Source organism: Chrysemys picta, chromosome 4, assembly GCF_011386835.1.
Source record: "Chrysemys picta bellii isolate R12L10 chromosome 4, ASM1138683v2, whole genome shotgun sequence".
Classification (NCBI taxonomy): domain Eukaryota; kingdom Metazoa; phylum Chordata; order Testudines; family Emydidae; genus Chrysemys; species Chrysemys picta.
The window spans coordinates 16,708,140-16,725,631 of record NC_088794.1 but is presented as its reverse complement, the minus strand read 5'-3'; the positions used below and the strand labels follow the sequence as shown (position 1 = coordinate 16,725,631).

The 17,492-nt window shown below is 46.8% G+C and overlaps 1 protein-coding gene across 5 annotated transcripts in view; it reads right to left on the bottom strand.

Moving 5' to 3' along the window:
* Positions 1-670: 670 nt before the first annotated feature.
* PLXNA2 (plexin A2) overlaps positions 671-17,492 on the bottom strand; it is a 328,426-nt gene continuing 311,604 nt past the window's right edge. For 3 of the 5 annotated variants that reach the window (XM_042848961.2, XM_065591481.1, XM_042848962.2), the window contains 6 exons: positions 13,189-13,288; positions 10,044-10,234; positions 9,228-9,397; positions 5,720-5,932; positions 3,641-3,791; positions 671-1,968 (listed from right to left, as the gene is read on the bottom strand). In XM_042848961.2, the coding sequence (XP_042704895.2) occupies positions 1,873-1,968; positions 3,641-3,791; positions 5,720-5,932; positions 9,228-9,397; positions 10,044-10,234; positions 13,189-13,288 (921 nt within the window). In that variant the 3' untranslated portion in view covers positions 671-1,872. The other 2 variants (XR_006174188.2, XM_008178226.4) reach the window with 2 other exon arrangements.

The window sequence follows — 17,492 nt, the reverse complement described above, 5'->3', positions numbered from 1 at the left end:
ATTAGCTAATGCTCATGCATCCCAAATTATTAGTACTCTCTCCATTTCAGGGATGGCGAAAGAATCAGAGAGAGATGACAACTAGCTTGGGATCACGCAGCGAGTCCATGGCTAGCACACACTGCCTCTCCACAAGGAGACTTAAGGCTGGACATTTTCAAGTCTGGTTTTGATTCCATTAAACAAACTCTGGTAGCTATTTTGCTGCAACCACCAAGGCTCATATGGTCGATACTTCTATTTCCATTAGATCTAATCACCTCATCCTCCCCCACTGCAGACTGCACAAATATCAATATTTATTACAGAGAGAAATATTTACAGCATTCCATCCGCCTCTTGGCACTCTTTAAAGGGACAGGAAAGCTTTGGTTTCTTTTAAAGGAAAGACACTCACAAACATTTGCCTTTCGCTGTCCATGAAAAGATGGGCTGCTATGGCCAGTTAGAAACTGAACCTAACAATGAGATACAGAGACAAAGATGACAATGTTGGCTGGCACTCGGAGTGCGTCGTTTTGGAGTTTCTCTCACTGTGAGTAAAGATTCTCCCTCTCCCCAAGAACAACAACAAAAAGTCCTATGCTTCACCTTTGGGTGACCTTGCATATGCTGAGAGAAAAATGCAATTGGAGTCTGTCCTGATCTTATGTGTAAGTATAAGAGTGTCTCAAACAGAAAAGCAATAAATATGTTATCTCGCTATGTCTACGCTTTTCAAGTATCACTTGCTGTAAACATTGGTTTTAGTTTGCTTGTTTTTTTTACTGCAAGAAATCACATTGTGGCTGGAACAAAATAACGCTAGTCAACTAACAGCCCAAGCAACTAAGTCAGTCTCAGCCCAGCTCTGCTCGACTGTACAAGATCAGCCAATTGGTTTTGCTTAAATTGCACCTGTAGAAACCTACAATGCACCAATTTCAGTTTAAACAGTATATGACTTCCTTAGTTTCAAATGCCACGAAGGGCAGAACATTCTTCAGGAACACGAGTGCAGCAAACAAAAATACCGCGGAATCTTTACACCGGAGTGGAGCTGTGTGTTGAAATGGAATGGAAATAAAAGAGAAAAATGTTTAAAATCAGACCCACCATCATTCAACAGTAAGTGGGATTTGAAAAATATATATATAATATCTATATATTGACACTATATAAATACACAGATAAAGCTGGATTTCAAGACAAACAGGTTAGATGATCTGATGGTTCTGTAATTCAGGTCAAGTTCTTTCTGGTGCCACTGGATTTATTTCCAGCTAAACTATTATCTTCCTTTGTGTAAAAAGGTTTGGTGCAAACTTGTGCTCATATTTTTTAAAAGTTCCCAGGAACAGGAATAATTTCATTTTCCAATTTTTCGGATTAGCATAGGAGTCTATTCGCAGAATGTCTGAGCCACACACCACAGGAAACGGACGAGTGAGAGAGAGAGAGAATTTGGAATTGAATTTTGTTGGCTGAATTATCTGTGTGGCCACTGTGGTTGCTTTAATTTTTCTCTTTCCCTCTTTTTTTAAACCCTTTAAATACAGTTTTCATTATTTCCTAATATATATCAAATGATTTTCATGCAAAGTAGCAGTCACGGAGGCATCCAGACTTCTCAGGTTCCTTCCTTCCACACATATGACTTGAAGAATGACTCCAGCTTGACCCTATTTTGCATTGAGATGCACTGTCCTTCTTGCTGTCCTTTCAAACTGGAATCTAAATGATTTTGAACTTAATATCCGGGACAATCCCTGCTTCCCCCAGAGGATGTTTCAGTCTTTCTATGGGTCCAGTGCCTTCCTTGCTTGTTCATACTCTTCATTCCCAAGAGTAACTAGTTCCTTCTCCTGGTCCTAGGAGCACCATCTCCTTTCTTCAGCTCTCGATAGACATGGCACAGATAAGCTGTTCTACTTTGTATGCCAAGCGCTGCCTGCGCGCCTGCTCATCCTGCTCCAGTGCCCCGATGATCTGGTGCAAAATAAACACAATGAATGCAAACGTTCCAGAAAGGAGAGAAAAAGAAAGAAGGGAGGATGAGGGGAATAAATAAATAAAGAGAGAAAAATACTCAGAGATGGACTCTAGGGCCTGGTCCCCACTAAGCCCCCACTTCGAACTAAGGTAGGCAAATTCAGCTATGTTAATAACGTAGCTGAATTCGAAGTACCTTAGTCCGAACTTACCGCGGGTCCAGATGCGGCAGGGAGGCTCCCCCGTCGATGCCACATACTCCTCTCGCCGAGCTGGAGTACCGGCGTCGACGGCGAGCACTTCCGGGATCGATCCGGGATCGATTTATCGCGTCTTAACCAGACGCGATAAATCAATCCCAGAACATCGATTGCCTGCCGCCGGACCCTCCGGTAAGTGAAGACATACCCTAGGTGTTAATGATAACATGCAGCAAAGATACCTAGGATGGGTCCAGCGTACTGAACTCCCTTTCCTGGGCAACACAGCGGCAGGGGTTAGTGAAGCTGGTAAAACGGAAGTACTTGGGGCAGGCTAAGTTAATGAAGCTGGGCCAGTACAAGCCTTGCCCAGGAGTTGGGAGGGCCACCTGCGGCTTACGGGTCACTCCCCCATCGGAATGCTCTCCGCGCTTGGAGGGCTGAGGCTGGCCTGTTGCTGTCAATCCCTCCCCTTAGTTTTGTTCTTTCAAAGAAACTTAACTAACGAAAGACAAACAAAGCACCGAGTGCTCGTCCATTCCCAGCCATGCTGATTTATTTGTTGGACTGTTTGCTGCATGTTATACTGTCAACACAATCATTCGCCTGCTCTTGTACCGTTGACTCTACATCCCCTGTCTCATTTAGCATGAAAGTTATGAGGTTTTAGTCCCTAATCGGAAGATGGCTGTGGCAGTGTATCATAAATGCATACATGCAATTAAATGACAAAAACCTTCCTTGTAATGGATGTAATTGCAAAACAGGTTCTTCTCACAATGAAAATGAAGGGGTGGAACAGATGGCGAGAACTTGGTTTCAAGTGATGCATTCATTAAAGGAGCCCAGGCTGCCAGCTTTGCTGTGACACGAAATTTGTGCCATATTGGAAGTTCCCTGAGGATGCTGGAATTTGTGAGAGGGTTCGCTGGGGCAGGACGATTTTCCCCTGCATTTGGAAGTGGGCTGCACCGAGGGGGCACCCAGGATCAGGAATTCAGAGCTGCCCACACAATGCTTCAAGGGATTGGCTCTCATGGGATGTGCTGCACTGGCAACTCTGGAGACCAAACCGCCTACTGATGCACAGCACAGATACGGCATTGCTAGCAGCAGTGCAAGCTTCAACCGTGCTGCCCTACCAACCAGCTCTGAGGGATGAGAGGGGAAATTGGCCTCCAGGCCCCATTCAGTCTTTGGCCTCCCTTCTGAGACTGCCAGCCAGGAAGCCAACTGTGCTATGTGGAGAAGCCTATTCATGCCAGGAACAGGACTGGGGCTAACCACCTGTCCAGGGTGACTTTCAGTCACTACCAAGCCAGAGTGGAACTGAACTGCCGACCTAGAGGTGAAAGGCCCCGTATCCCACTTACACCCAGAGCCACCTCCTAACGGACTCTATCTGACTAAGGTGGCTTGGTGGCAGGATTGCAACATATCCTCTGGCCCGGGGGTGGGGGCCTGCTCACCTCTTCACTGTACTTGCTGACATAAGAGTAGATCTCATTGAGCGCGCTCAGCATGTTGAACTCAATGGCATGCAGGCGCGACTGCTCTGCGAGGTAGGCATTCATATCCTGGTCACTGATGGCTGGGAGCTTTGCAATGTCTGCATAATACCTGGGGAATGAAAGGTGAGAGACTAGTGAAAAACATATTGGCAAGGAAGGGCACCATGTACGCAGCAGGGATACCAATGCCTCCTGAATGTAAAACCCCAAGGGTTCAGTCTCAGCTAGCATTCATTGCCCAGAACGGGGGTCTGCAGTTCTATCTGGCCTTTGTGAAGCCAGCAAGGCCTCTCCTCCCTATTGCGCCTAACCAAGCAGGAGCCATGGTGAATCTGGCCCTGTGCATATCAAAGAAAACATTTTACCCCACACTGAAATACAGCAACTTCTGGGGTCCTGGGAACAGAGAAGCTTTATGACTCTGCACAGTAATACTATGTAATCTCCATCCAAAAAGTACACCAAAGTGGAGAAACTGAGGGATAATACCTTATCCAGTGGAAACTACAGGGGGGATTTGTGTGAGGCAGACAATAATGATCTGAACTGCAATCTGGGTCAGGCACCAAGGCTAGCACTCCAAGACAGTGCCATGGGATCTTTAATGGTCGAGGTCTCCGTTGCACACCTAATCTGAAAGTCAGCACCGGCCATAGCAGCATGCGTGTTTGAACTGTACTGTTTGCTCTCTCCCTTTCAACCATCCTACCATGTTTGCTCGGGAACCTGCCAACTGGGAGGCAAACTGGTTCACCATTCATTCATGGTCAGCATAAAATTAGTGAGGAAACCTCTCATTAAACTCTATCATTAAAAATTCTTATTATTCACTACAGTCCTCTGATAGGGAGTCAAAAACCAGCAAGACTATAAGTGACACACCTGTCCAACCAGAACATAAGAACAGCTGTATTGGATCAGACCAATGGTCCAGCTAGCCCAGCGTTCTGTCTTCTGACAGTGGCCAGTGCCAGGTGCTTCAGAGGGAAAGAATAGAAGCATCCGGCAGAACCACCAGTGTCCTCCTGCAAATGCTCCTCTGCTGCGAGACCTCCGTAACACCTGACCATGGTCAGATGGCTGGCGTGCTGTGAGTGCTGTTTATCATACAGACCAGCATCGCCTCCTTGTGCTGCCCTTGTCTGTCTGTTGTATTCACCCCGGCCCCTCATCTTAGATTTAGGCTGGAAGCTTTTTGGGACAGGCACCATCTTTTTGTTGGGTGTTCGTACAGCGGCTAGTGCAGTGGGGTCCTGGTTCACGATGCGGGCTTGGCAATAATGATGCTTGCCATTGATTCAGAGGAAGAACACCACCAGCACCATGTCATCTTCCATCCAAGATCTCATCGGCTCCAATGCCGTTTAGACCATGGAATCAGGCGACGTGATGCTATGGCTGCAGGTCCAGCAATGCACATGTAATGCTGACAGACCTCGGCAGGTGGGATTGAACCTGGGACCTCTGAAGCTAAATGCATGAGCGAAAAGCCACATGCCTCTTAGCTAAGGCTGCAGCAGACTCATTAATCACTAGATGGTCTAGGTGCCAGTACAGCGGGACAAAGCCACAGGCGCCGACTTCCTCGCTTCCTGGGGGTGCTCAACACCCAACTCTGCCCCAGGCCCGCCCCCACTCCACCCCTTCCTCCAAGCCCTCACCCCTGCCCGACCTCTTCCCGCTCTCTCCCCTGAGCACGTCCCATCCCCACTCCTCCCAGCGCCTCCTGCATGCCGCTGAACAGCTGTTCTGCGGCGGGTGGTAGGTACTGGGAAGGAGGGGAAGGAGTTGACCAGCGGGGCTACCGGCAGGCAGGAGGCGCTGGTAGGAGGGGTGGAGCTTGGCTGCCATTGGCTGCTAAGCACCCGCTAATTTTTTTCCATGGGTGCTCAAGGGCCGGAGCACCCATGGAGTCAGTGCCTATGGACAGATCCCTGCATCAAGCAGGCATGGGTTACATATGCACTACAATGGCTGACCAGGTGGTGCAATGAGACAGCTGCTGCTGCTCCTGACCATGCTCCTGCACTGACCTACCTTTCTACCCAGCTCTTGTAGCTGGGGATATCCTTGGCATAGAGCAATTTGTTGGAGGGGGAGTCCTTGCCCAGGCGGTGCTCTGAGGTGGAACAGGAGTCCATGAAGGTCTGGGCGACGACAGAGAGGCAGGCGTCTGTGATGCTGCCTTTGTGGATATCGAACACAAACTGGGGGTTTTTGATTACGTTCACCCAGAACCGGAGAGGGAGGCTGCAGGAAAACAAAGGAATAAAAGTAAGTCACAAACCCTAGAGACAGGAGGGCATCTTTCTTTCCCATATATTTCAGGTCCCGCAATGATCTGCTCAGGGCTATAAGCACTAAGTGGCAGTAATGGCCCCACAGTCCGTAATGGTACCCTAAGCGGAGCTGAGCCCATCTCATTACCAAATCCGGGCCAGGCTAGTGGCCACCTTTCTTCTCTGATTTTCCAGCCACCCCTTGGCCCAGCCCCTGCTGACCCTGCCCACTCTGCAGGGGCTGCCATTTGACTTGGTCTTGTTCCACATCAAGGGGCAGCCAGAAAGGCCCAGGTGCTGAAGCCAAGTGGACTGCAGGAACCGTACTGTAAGGCAGAGAGGAAACTCTCCATTTTAGGAGAGCCCCCAGTATTTGCCAGTGTTGGGTGCTGGGGTTTATGAGGCGATCCAGGGGGCTCGGGAGGTCAAGTGCAGTCTGTTAGTCTGTATCTCAGCGTTCTTTAGAGCGAAGGTCTGTGGCACTGAGCTGGTGAGGAGGTGGGGTGCTACTAGAGTCCCTCCAGTGAGCAGAATCCAGGGCCTGTTCCCAGCCCATCACCCTGGAAGGAGCACATCAGGTATCTCTGCCTTCCCCTTACCCCCAAATCCTGGGCCTTGGTAATCAAAGGAGAATTATTCTTCCCTTTTCCTTTGGCTCTGTAGCAGGATCAAAAACCAGCTGCTGCTTTCTGTTAGCTTTCAAGTCCCAGCTCTCCCTAGCTAGCTACAACCAAGGCTTCCGCCTTAACCCTTGGAGCACTGCAGATGAGTTGCTCAATGCCAACGCACAGCAGAGTCTCTTGTCAGTGGCCTCAACCCTCCACATGCTCCCAATCGCTGCTCTCTGCATGATGGCCCTGAACTGCTTCCAATGCTGACCGACTCTCCGGCTACTTCCCAGACCCCCTTCAGTTGGCTAAACCGCCTTCCCTCTTCCAAGCTTTCACACCTGTTCTCAATACCCCCCTTCCCTCACATCTCACCCTGCGCCCCTCCCAGCTCTCCTGCTACTTCTAACAGGTGACCTGAGTCTACAACCCCAGCTACTAAAGTCTCTCAGTTTCCAGGTGGGCTCCCCCAGGAGATCTGATGTGGTCTGAGACTTAACCCTTTCCTTTCTCAAAGGAGCCATGCCTGGTCCTTTTCTAGCTGATTGAGCACAGGGCTCGAACTCCTGAGCGATACTCCCATCTAGGGTGACCAGATGTCCTGATTTTATAGGGACAGTCCCGATTTTTGGGGCTTTCTCTTATATAGGGTCCTATTATCCGCCCACCCCTGTCCCGATTTTTCACACTTGCTGTCTGGTCACCCTACTCCCATCTCTAACGCTGACCTTGGTAATATCTGGGACAAACCACTTCCCCTCTCAGTGCCTCTATTGCTCTGTCTGACAATGCTCGGCGCTCTCCTAGGGGCATAGCAAGCACTCACTAATGTTTGGAGAGTGCTATGGAAACGTAAAGACACAGTGAAGGCTCAATGTAATGATTAGTTCGAAAACTAGAATTTACACCTCTGCCCTGACTCCTCCTTTGTTCCTGTATGCAAAGCTGTACAATGGCTGGGTCCCCATCAGCAGCCGGAACCCATGTGGTTTGATGGCGGTGGTAGAAAAATCTTTGTTGTTCGACACCGTTTCCCTTTATAGCTTTAAGAAGTGTCATTTTATTCAGGATTCAAACATTTTATCCTAATAGCTCCTTCTTCTAAAGCTTTCAATAAATTGTTTTTAGCTTCCTACAGCCTTAGCGGGGAATCCGGCTTTTGCAGACATGATGATTAGAGGCTTTTTAAACCATGAGGGACTGGTGAAAAAAAAATAAAAAATCTTCAGGGGGCTACCATTTGTTATGGATTCCCCACCCCCGACCCCAGAGGTAAATTTCTAACCCACGGAGCTTTTAATCCTAAAATAACAGCAAAGGCAAAGATGTAATAGCTCCAATTGTTTTGAGAACTTTGAGTCCAAGCTGCAGTTTGTGTCAATTGCACACAGTTTAAGTGTGAGCTCCACTCATCTGCTCTCTCTTCCCTTCTCCCTCGCTCCCTGGAGCACGGCTCCGGAAGCATTTGGGAAGGAGCAGCTGCTAACTGAACTGTCACCTCTGAGCAGTAGCAGGCATTTCCCTTTTGATAATATCATACATGTAAAGTATGGCTGTTAACTACCTGCCTGTATACAACCCAGCCATTTCCAAAATCTCCTCTTCTCTTTATTGGAGGGCAGGGGTGGTCTTGGGGTTAAAGAACTGGACTGCAATGCAAGACACCTTTGTTCAATTCCCAGCTTTGCCACTGTTCCGTTGTCTGTCTTGTCTATATAGACTGTAAGCTCTTTGGGGCAGGAGTTAGATTTTATTGTGTGTACAGCGGCCTCTAGGAACTACTGGAGTACAAACAACAACAATTAATCATTCCTACCCCTGGAATGAAAGGAGGGGTTTGGAATTTACACTCAAAACCACATTTGTCTGAGTGGTGAGGTGAAAAAGGTTTGTAGGAGTGGTATTAGTTTATCCTATAATAACCCCTAAATAATTTAACAGGCAGTTTGCAGTTTCCTGGATGCTTCATACTTAGAAAAATTAATCTGTTAAAATCTGGTTAAGTTGGAAATGAAAAGGCAGGGAACACTTCGCTTAATTCTCAGTGCTAATTTAGCTCTTTGTGGCACTGTCAATAACCTGTAGCTTCTCTGAGGTTGGAGACCAACAGCAGGAGCTGGTGTACAGGCCAGGACGGAGATGCACTGGCAGACCTGTCTGTGTGGTGGGGGTTCCCGATTTGAATCACAACAGGTCAGAATTGAAGTACGTCGTCACAGCCGCAAGGAGGTCCCAGAATTGGGACGGCACAGGTACTGGAGGTTTGGATTGAAGAGTATTAGCAAAGCTTTGTATCAGGGGTGCCTCCTTCCATTATATCTGAGGGCAGCCAGAATGTGACAATCACCCCAAGTGCAAAAAATGCAAAAGTTCACTGAAAATGAAAAGAACCAGGTTTGAGACTCCCAGACAGAAGGACAGGGGCAGGGTTTTGCACAAAGGAGCTTATGCTGGCATCTTCCTTGACAAGGAAAGAAGGGAGGTGTGGCAGCAGCAGGTTTATTCTGTGAAGCACACGTGCACTCTGAGCGGCCTCCAATTACACAGACGATGTCCCTCCTCCTCCCGCTCCAAGCCCCATCCCCGTGTTTCCATTCTTTTCCAGGTTGTGGATAATTGCTCAACAGTGGGGTCCACCCCCACTCCCCATGCTCTTACCAATTGCTCTTCCAGGTGTGCCTCACATCTGTGTCGTGGATGCCGTGCTTATCTGCTTGCTCATCCAGGAAATCGAACATGTATTTTATGGCCAGTGGGAGCGCGCTGCCTCGGTGCACAGTACTGAACAAGGTCTCGAACAAGTCATCCACGAATTTCTGCAGCGTACCCTAATGGGAGCAGCAACCAACGGGGTGATGGGAGGGATGTATGCACACTCGGCTAAACAGCAACAGCAGGAGGGGACACCAGATGGTGACACGGGCTATGCACAGCTCCAGAAAGGTATAGGTATAGACCCTATAGGAATACGTAAGGTATATGTAACCTTATAGGAATGGGCTGGCTGCACTTCTGAGGCACATTGATTTTATTCTTAATGTTAAGCACCTTTTCTTTTGCTTCTGAAATGCAATCTGGGCTATAACCATTGCTGAGGGCATTACAAAAGGATTGCAGATTCCCTAGGCTGAGGAGACGGGTAAAGCATTTACAGACATGGTAGCTTCCTTGCAATTTTTAGTGGCCTTTAGTGCTGGTGAAAGGATGGAGCATCTAGAAGTTTAGGAGCGATTGCCAGGAAACCAGGGCTCTATTTCTGGCTCTGTCATGGAATTGTTCCGTAACTCCAGGCACATTTATCCTCTCTGCACCCCCACTCCCCCTGAGTAAAATGGGGATAATAATGCCCAATTCACAGACAGGTCGCAAGGCTTCATTAATGGACACTGAAGGCTTGAGACAGGGGCTGAGCACTGTGTCTTTACAGGCCTATTTATACATTTTTCCAGGCAGACTCTGGTGCATAGTGATTACCTTTGTCGCTAGGAGCCTAGTCAGGTAGATCTCAGACACCATCTTACTGCCCCGGTCGCCCTCCTTCTGGTCTCCATGGTCATGGTTTTTGACTAGGTGCCAGACTTTCACTCCGCTCTCTAGGTCAGGGGTGATCATGGGTGCCCTGGAGCGGAGGCTGTCTGGGCTGCCGGTGTACCGGAATGTTGAATCTGAACAGAAGGGAAGAGAAGCTGGTGATGTCCAAAGGAAGCAGCTTCTGTCACTCCTCTGCCTCTCTTTAGTAGATTCCCCCCTTCACTGGATTATTTGCAGAGCAATTAGATAGAATACATTGCAGACACCATTGAAAAAAAGCAACATTTGCCACAAGCGGCCACACAGGAAAGAGTGAGGGGCAGGACTTTGTCTCCGGTGAGGAAGGGGTTAACTCCAGCTGAGCAGCCCCTTGTCCAGGGGAAAGGGTAGGAGAGTGGCTGTTTGAGAGAGGGAGGTGGAAGGCTGCCTTTATGATCATCAGATTGGGCACCCAGGGCTGAACAAACCTTTGCTTTCTTGTTGTAAGTACTAACCTTTGCTGACGGGGCGGCTCTATGTGTTTTGCCACCCCAAGCACAGCAGTCAGGCGGCTTTCGGCGGCGCGCCTGCAGGTGGTCCGCTGGTCACGCCGATTCGGCGGCGTTTCTGCGGGAGGTCCGCCGGTCCCGCGGCTTTGGTGTACCCGCCGTCGAATTGCCACCGAATCTGCGGGACCGGCGGACCTCCCGCAGGCATGCCGCTGAAGGCAGACTGACTGCTGCCCTCACAGGGACCGGCAGGCCCCCCACCCCCGCGGCTTGCCGCCCCAGGCACGCGCTTGGTGCTCTGGTGCCTGGAGCCGCCCCTGTTTGCTGACTCTACATCTGCTGGGTCATCATTCCAACAGCTTGCACTGGTGGTGATGTTGCCTTCTAGGCAAGGACACAGAAGCCTGGTGGTATCTCAGATACCACTGGGAGTGGGTAACTATGTCCATGTGATGACTTTGTAAGGGGGAGGAGCGCACTTTTGAACACTTTTTCATGACATCATACCTTTAAAATCTGGCAAGTTTATTTTATACACATTCCTCAAGGTGACTGTGTCATTTCAGAGAACTTGAGCAGCTCAGACTCTCTTATTATAGTTTCAAACGCCATGTTCTCTATCCTCCTCCCAGTATCTCTCCCCCCCGCTACCTTCTGCTCCAGTCCAGGTCCATGTATGTGTGTGAAATAAGAAAAATGAAATGAAACAGAGACTGCACAACACAAGGGAGTACTTGGGGAGTGTCAGTAACAACATGTGGCTAGCACACAACTCTTCCCTACAGTCATCTGTTACTGTCACAGAGTTCCATGAGCCCTTTCTTCTCATTCAGATTCTGGGACTCTTCCTAACTGGTTAACCTGATTTACTCACACGCAGTCCCATTCAAAGCACAGCCATTCCTCACATGTTTAACGTTAAGCATGTGCATGAGTGTTTGCAGGATCAGGGCCTTAATATCAGCTCTCTGTAAGTCTGATTGCAGCTGCCCGGCAAAATCCAAACAGGGCAGAAGCTGTGTTATTTTTAAAACAAGTGATGTGGTTCAAATGTAATAAAAAAAATCAAATTAAGAAGTGACTGAATTAAACAGCAGACCAATGATAGGTTGTATCTGCAGTGTGTGGTTGTATCCTTTTGGCTCCTGTGCAGGCAGGGTTGGGAGAGGGAAGGAACGTAAGAAAGGCCATACTGGGTCAAACCAAAGGTCCATCTAGCCCAGTATCCTGTCTTCCGACAGTGGCCAATGCCTCTTCTTCCCTGCAGGAGCCCTGATCACACCCCTTACTTTCACCCCCTTGCTCAACACCCAACCCTTCCTGGGGAGCTGGAATAAATTCCTCTTTGGAGCATGGGTAAGGTGCTCCCTTAATCACTCCGCTCACTGCTTAGTGATACGAGGTGCTTCAGTTCCCCAAGGAAATGTATTATCCTGGCTCCACCCACCCACTGTCCATTCAGCCTGTGGCCTGGGGCAGAACGTTCTGGTGAGACTATCAAACCAGCACACTATCTATCTCTCTCAAATGCTTGCTTTGCTGTGGCCAACTCAGCCTCCCAAGTGTCCACTCGCCTTTCCCAGCACCAGAAAGAGTTAAGGGGATCAGCACAGAGAAATATAACAGTTATTACAAAAGTTGGTAAAGTTTCATCCCTGATTAATACGCAGACAAATATAAATATTCCAGCCAATTTAATTAAAGCACGAGGGAGAAAAGGGGGGGGGGGAAGGCTGGGAAGCATCTAGTAATTCTATTTTTAAACATGGCTCTGTACTGATGCATAATATGGAAAGTAAATCTGCAACCTCATTTGCATTTTGTCTGCACAATTAGAATTATTAATATTAACATTAGCAAAGATCATGCATACTTGCAGTTCACAAATGCTCTTGCACCTGATGCCAATGAATAAGCATTGGCATTACTTCCCCAAGCTGGGTCCCCTCCCCACTTCACCTGAAGAACAAGTGGAACTAAGAACTCTCACTTGCACGGATTTTTATAGGTGGCAAACAACCCTTGCTATGGTGCACAGAGTCATAATACTGTTCTGCTAGCTGGAGGGTCTCACACCATTCAGATGGCGCTGCAGAACTCTTCCGTGATGGTACTTGGAATAAAGATTTTGAAAGCCAGGAAACTGGGAAAGGAGGTGGGTCTGTCAGGAGAGCTCTCTTTGGCTAAACAGTACATAGAACGAAAGAGCTGAAAAAACCTGTGCGCCAGGGACTTCTCCACCATCCTTTATGAAGGTGTATTATTACTACTGTGTATACAAAGCTATAAATGCACTTGGCATCTAACAGGCTCAATTATTCAGACTGTAAACTCTTTAGGGCATTGTCTGTAAAATGCCTACCCATACTGCTATGCAAATAATAAATAACATTCCCAGTTCCCATGTGTGTAAAGTCTTGCCTGCTGAGTTAAGAATACTCTCACTTGTTGATTGGAACTAAGCAAAAGGACGAGCTGAGACCAAAAAGCTTGTTCCACTAATGATTCCAGGCTGGAGTCTAAAGAGGAGTCTAGCAGTGGAAAAGTCAGGTCGCTGCCTGTGAGCATTTAAATCCCCAGCACTTAACCCTGCTCCTTACCGTATCTGCTAATGGAGGTTCGAGATATGCTGGCAGAGGCGGGGATGTTATAAGAGGAGGTCTGTTTAGGAACGAGTGCCACCACAGAGCGGTCTGACACCTGGTAAGGCAAAGAGACAGAAGAAAGCGGATGAGTGAGATTAGACCACCAGGAGGCACTGCCGCTGATGCCACCTTTGGAAGGTAGAACACAGCCTGCTAAGCAGCAAACACTGAAGGCTGTAAGTTTTAGAATCCAGACTTTGCAGGGAGCTAATAAAATGACACCTTGGTCATGACGACAGGGGAAAAAAAACGAATCACAGTAGCCTGCTGTTTTCTTAACACAAGAGAGATACCCCTCTTTATCTTGTTGTGTCCTCTGCTGGATTCAAGCCCCTGAAGGAAAGGGATGATAAATGAAGACATATTGAAGACATTTTTGGTCATTTTGATTTAAGATTACATTTTATCCAATAAAAACGGAGAATCTCAAGAATTGTTGCAATCCAATTAAAGTAGTAACGCAAAGGGAATAAAACAGCTATAATAATGTTATGGACCATAAAACACTCTTATTAAACCATTTTTTATTTTAACAATTTTTATGAACTTTAAAAGTTTGATTTACAGCTGAACAAGTCATAAAACCATCTTTCAGGATCTTAAATTGTCGGGCCCTCTATTACACCAAAAAAGGATTAAACGCTGGAAAGTCAAACTATAAATGAACATTAGCACTAACGAGATTCTGTTATAGCAGGTTTTAGTGGCAGCGTTTAATTTTACCCTCCCTATAAATCTAATAGTCATTGGAAGTTTTTAACTTATCTTCATTAATTAAGAATCTACAGATTTCAATGGAATAGACCTTAGCATTTTTTAAATTCTGAACTGAAAACCTTATGATGCAGTATGGCAGGGGAATAGGAAAGTGAACCCTACAGTATCTTCAAGTTGATGTGCCTTCTAGGGCTTAGCCAGTGATTTACTTGAGAAGGGTGATGGGTTACACAAAGAAAACATCCCCTCCTTACCCCAAATTATCTGTCCCCTAGTTCTAAATACTCAATTTGCCAGCCAGGATGCATTATTCCATAAATCTGGATACTGGTCTGAGTAGGTGCTTCCCTGGAGAACTTATTAAGGACTCCTTTTCTTCTCGTGCAGTGACACCCATTCATCCATCATCTCTCCACCAATCACTCTGGAACTTCTCTCTCCATGCTGGTCTTGCTCTGACAAGCGGCATATCGGATTCTCTCTCACAAACCGTCTTGGATGGGTAAAATGAACTGCTTATTCTTCCTCCTAAACCCTCTCCCCACTTTCATTTTCCTGCACTATTCTTCACACCACCTCCCTCCCTGTCAGCCTCATCCCTTGAACACTCATCTTTGACTTCCCACTACCTGTACACATCCAGGCTCTCGTCACATCTTGCCACTTGACTCTCCACACCATACCGAAAATCTGACCCTTCGATTCTGTCCCGGTGGCCAAAACACACGCCTGGGCCCTGGTCAACCCCTCATCCCTTATGGGCTCCCTGAGACCCTTATCTCTTCCGTCCATTCTGTCCAAAAGGCAGCAGCTAAAATGACCTTCATCACTTGATCAGCCCCTGTCATTCCCTCCTTTGAAGCCCACCAGTGGCTTCCCAATACAAGTCTGAACTTAATATCCTCTGCAAGATCCTGCAAAGCTCTGTTCGAGCCTCCTCTTGGATGCACTCCTCCTCCTCATTCTAACCCCTTCTAAAGACTCCTATTTTTGCAAGGTCCAGAGACTTTAAACCTACGTTGATTGTCACATTCGAGGAGACACAAGCAGCATGGCTTAGAACTCTTTGGGGCAGATTGTACAGTGGCTAGCACAATGGTGCCCTGATCCATGACTAGATGCCTGTAGGTGGTTACTGCCAAACAAATGACAACCCTGGTGCAAGGGGGTGCAATACTGCCCGATGAGACAGAAAACCAAGATTCTGACCACATGTGGTCACTATGGAACCCTGAGCACTCTACTCTCCCTGAATATAGGTGGAGTCACAGTGGTGTTGAGGCAAACTCCAACTGGGATGATTACATTCCTCCTCCCTAAATTCCCCCTGCAGTTTCAAACTGAAGGTAGTTTGAACAACTACTGCCAGTGCAAAATAGCTGGCACATTCCACCTTAGTTGCAGGAAAATGATCTCTAATGTATAATGATCTGTAAATGCTTTGGGATCCTTCAGGATGAAAGAAGCTATATAAATGTCAGTTATTATTAATAAATAATAATAATAATATGGCTTCATGTTACACACAGCAAAAATGAAGTATTTCTATTTGGCTAAGTACAACACTTCACACCTCTGTTATTTCCCCTCTTCCCGCCCCCCACCTGATTTCACCCAATTTATTAAGTCACTGGAAGGAACGATCAAGTGGTGATATTATTTTCTTAGGCTGTTATTAGCTGCCACTTTGGTTTAATTTCACGACGGTGAAATCTAAGCATTCCAGTGCAAGGAATACAAAGGAAGCTCTGGATTTTCACACAAAGATGCAATAATTTCCAGGCTGCGGTGGTTGGATACGGTTTCATCAGAGCTGTAGTTAACTAGGAGAGAAGTATTAAAAATTCCACACACACAGAGGGAGCACTCTCGCTCTCTGAAGTTTGGGCAGAATGACTCTTGTCAGCTAAAAAGCGCCAGCGTACAAATTAGCATCAGATGCAACACGCATTCCTTTCCCATTCTGCCTTGCTGCCACCGCACTCCGATAGAACCCTGGAGACACACGAGAAATTGACTGACTTTGTTTTACAACTTTACAAATATTCTGGTTCTTCCACTGGCTTGAAACATGCCATGTGAAACCCCTTTAAAAATAATGATAAAAAATAGAGTGGGGAGAACAACAGACAAGCTTGTCCAGCCAATACCTTTTTTATTGACATGGCCTGGCAAAGATACCAGAGCAGCTAATGAACTACAGCTTTGGACATTCAGTAGCCAAACCACTATAGGTGTCTGAGTCTCATTTTCCATATGATTTTTCCCTGGCTGTTGCTAATTTTTCATTTAAAATAGTCTTCTAATCTCTCAGCCCTTGCAGCCTCCCAGTGAGTGATGTCTCTTCATGGTTTGCTGCCTCCAAGTTAACCCTGCGCAAGCCATTGTAAATCATTTGATGTTAAATTCCAAGTGGTTCATTTTTCTTGGGTACGTCTGTGTGAGCATATACTACAGAGTTTAACAGGGATAGGGCTCTACAGAAATGTAGTATGATTCTACAGAAATTCTTCTAAAAGCCCTAGAGAATTTAACAGTGAATGAGACCCTTTCTACAGGTATTTTTAAGCCATCATACAGAATTCAGCAGCAGGGATACAGCTCTCTATTCAATTCTATAACACAGTTCAAAAATAATCTATAGAAAGCTGATCATTTCCTATTAAATTCTATTTGATTTTTCCATACAGGGGATGCTTGTGAAAATCAGATTAATGGCTGGGTAGACAAGATTATCAGCTGATGATGATGTAGGTGGGACGTTATCGTCATTAAAAAAAAACAGAAAAAAAAAATCTTGCCTTGAAGAGCTGATGAAGAAATGTGGGATTAAGAAAAAGACTTGGAATTAAATCATCAACCTAATAACAAGTGATTGCTGATACTGTCCAACAAACTAGAACCTGCAGCTGTAGCCTCTTAAAGTATGATCATGCTAAGCAGGAGTAAAGCTGGATTAGTTCTTGGATGGGAGACCTTCAGAATCAGTACTTAGGAGCTGCAGGAATTGTGTCACTTGTGTTGGCAATTCACCGATCCTTTCGATTCAGTGTCCCAGTATAGCGGTAAGGGGCTTGTCTTTCAGCTAACACTTCCAACATGTCCTAGTAGATAGACAGAGCACTGGACTGGTACTCAGGAGACTGGGTTTCTATCTCTAGCTCTGCTTCAGTTTCCCCATCTGTAAAATGGGGATAAAAATAGTGACCTTCTTTGTAAAGTGCTTTGAAATCTACTGATGAAAAGTGCTACACAAGAGCTAGGCATTTTATTTAAAGCAAGATTCTGACCACTCATGGGTCCCGAAGATGCCATGGCACTTCTGCCAGAGTCGAGGTGTTAGCTCCGCTATCTTATCCGAATTACAAGGCCACACAATGAGTCAGTGGCAGAGGCAAAATGCTCAGTCTACTAGCCAATGCTGCCTCTTAAAAAGAACACAAAGGAGCTTAACACGCAACGTGTTTGCAGCATGATGCGCACAGCAGAAACAGCAAATGCTGCTGCAGATATCAATTGCACTTCTCCCCACACAGCTCACT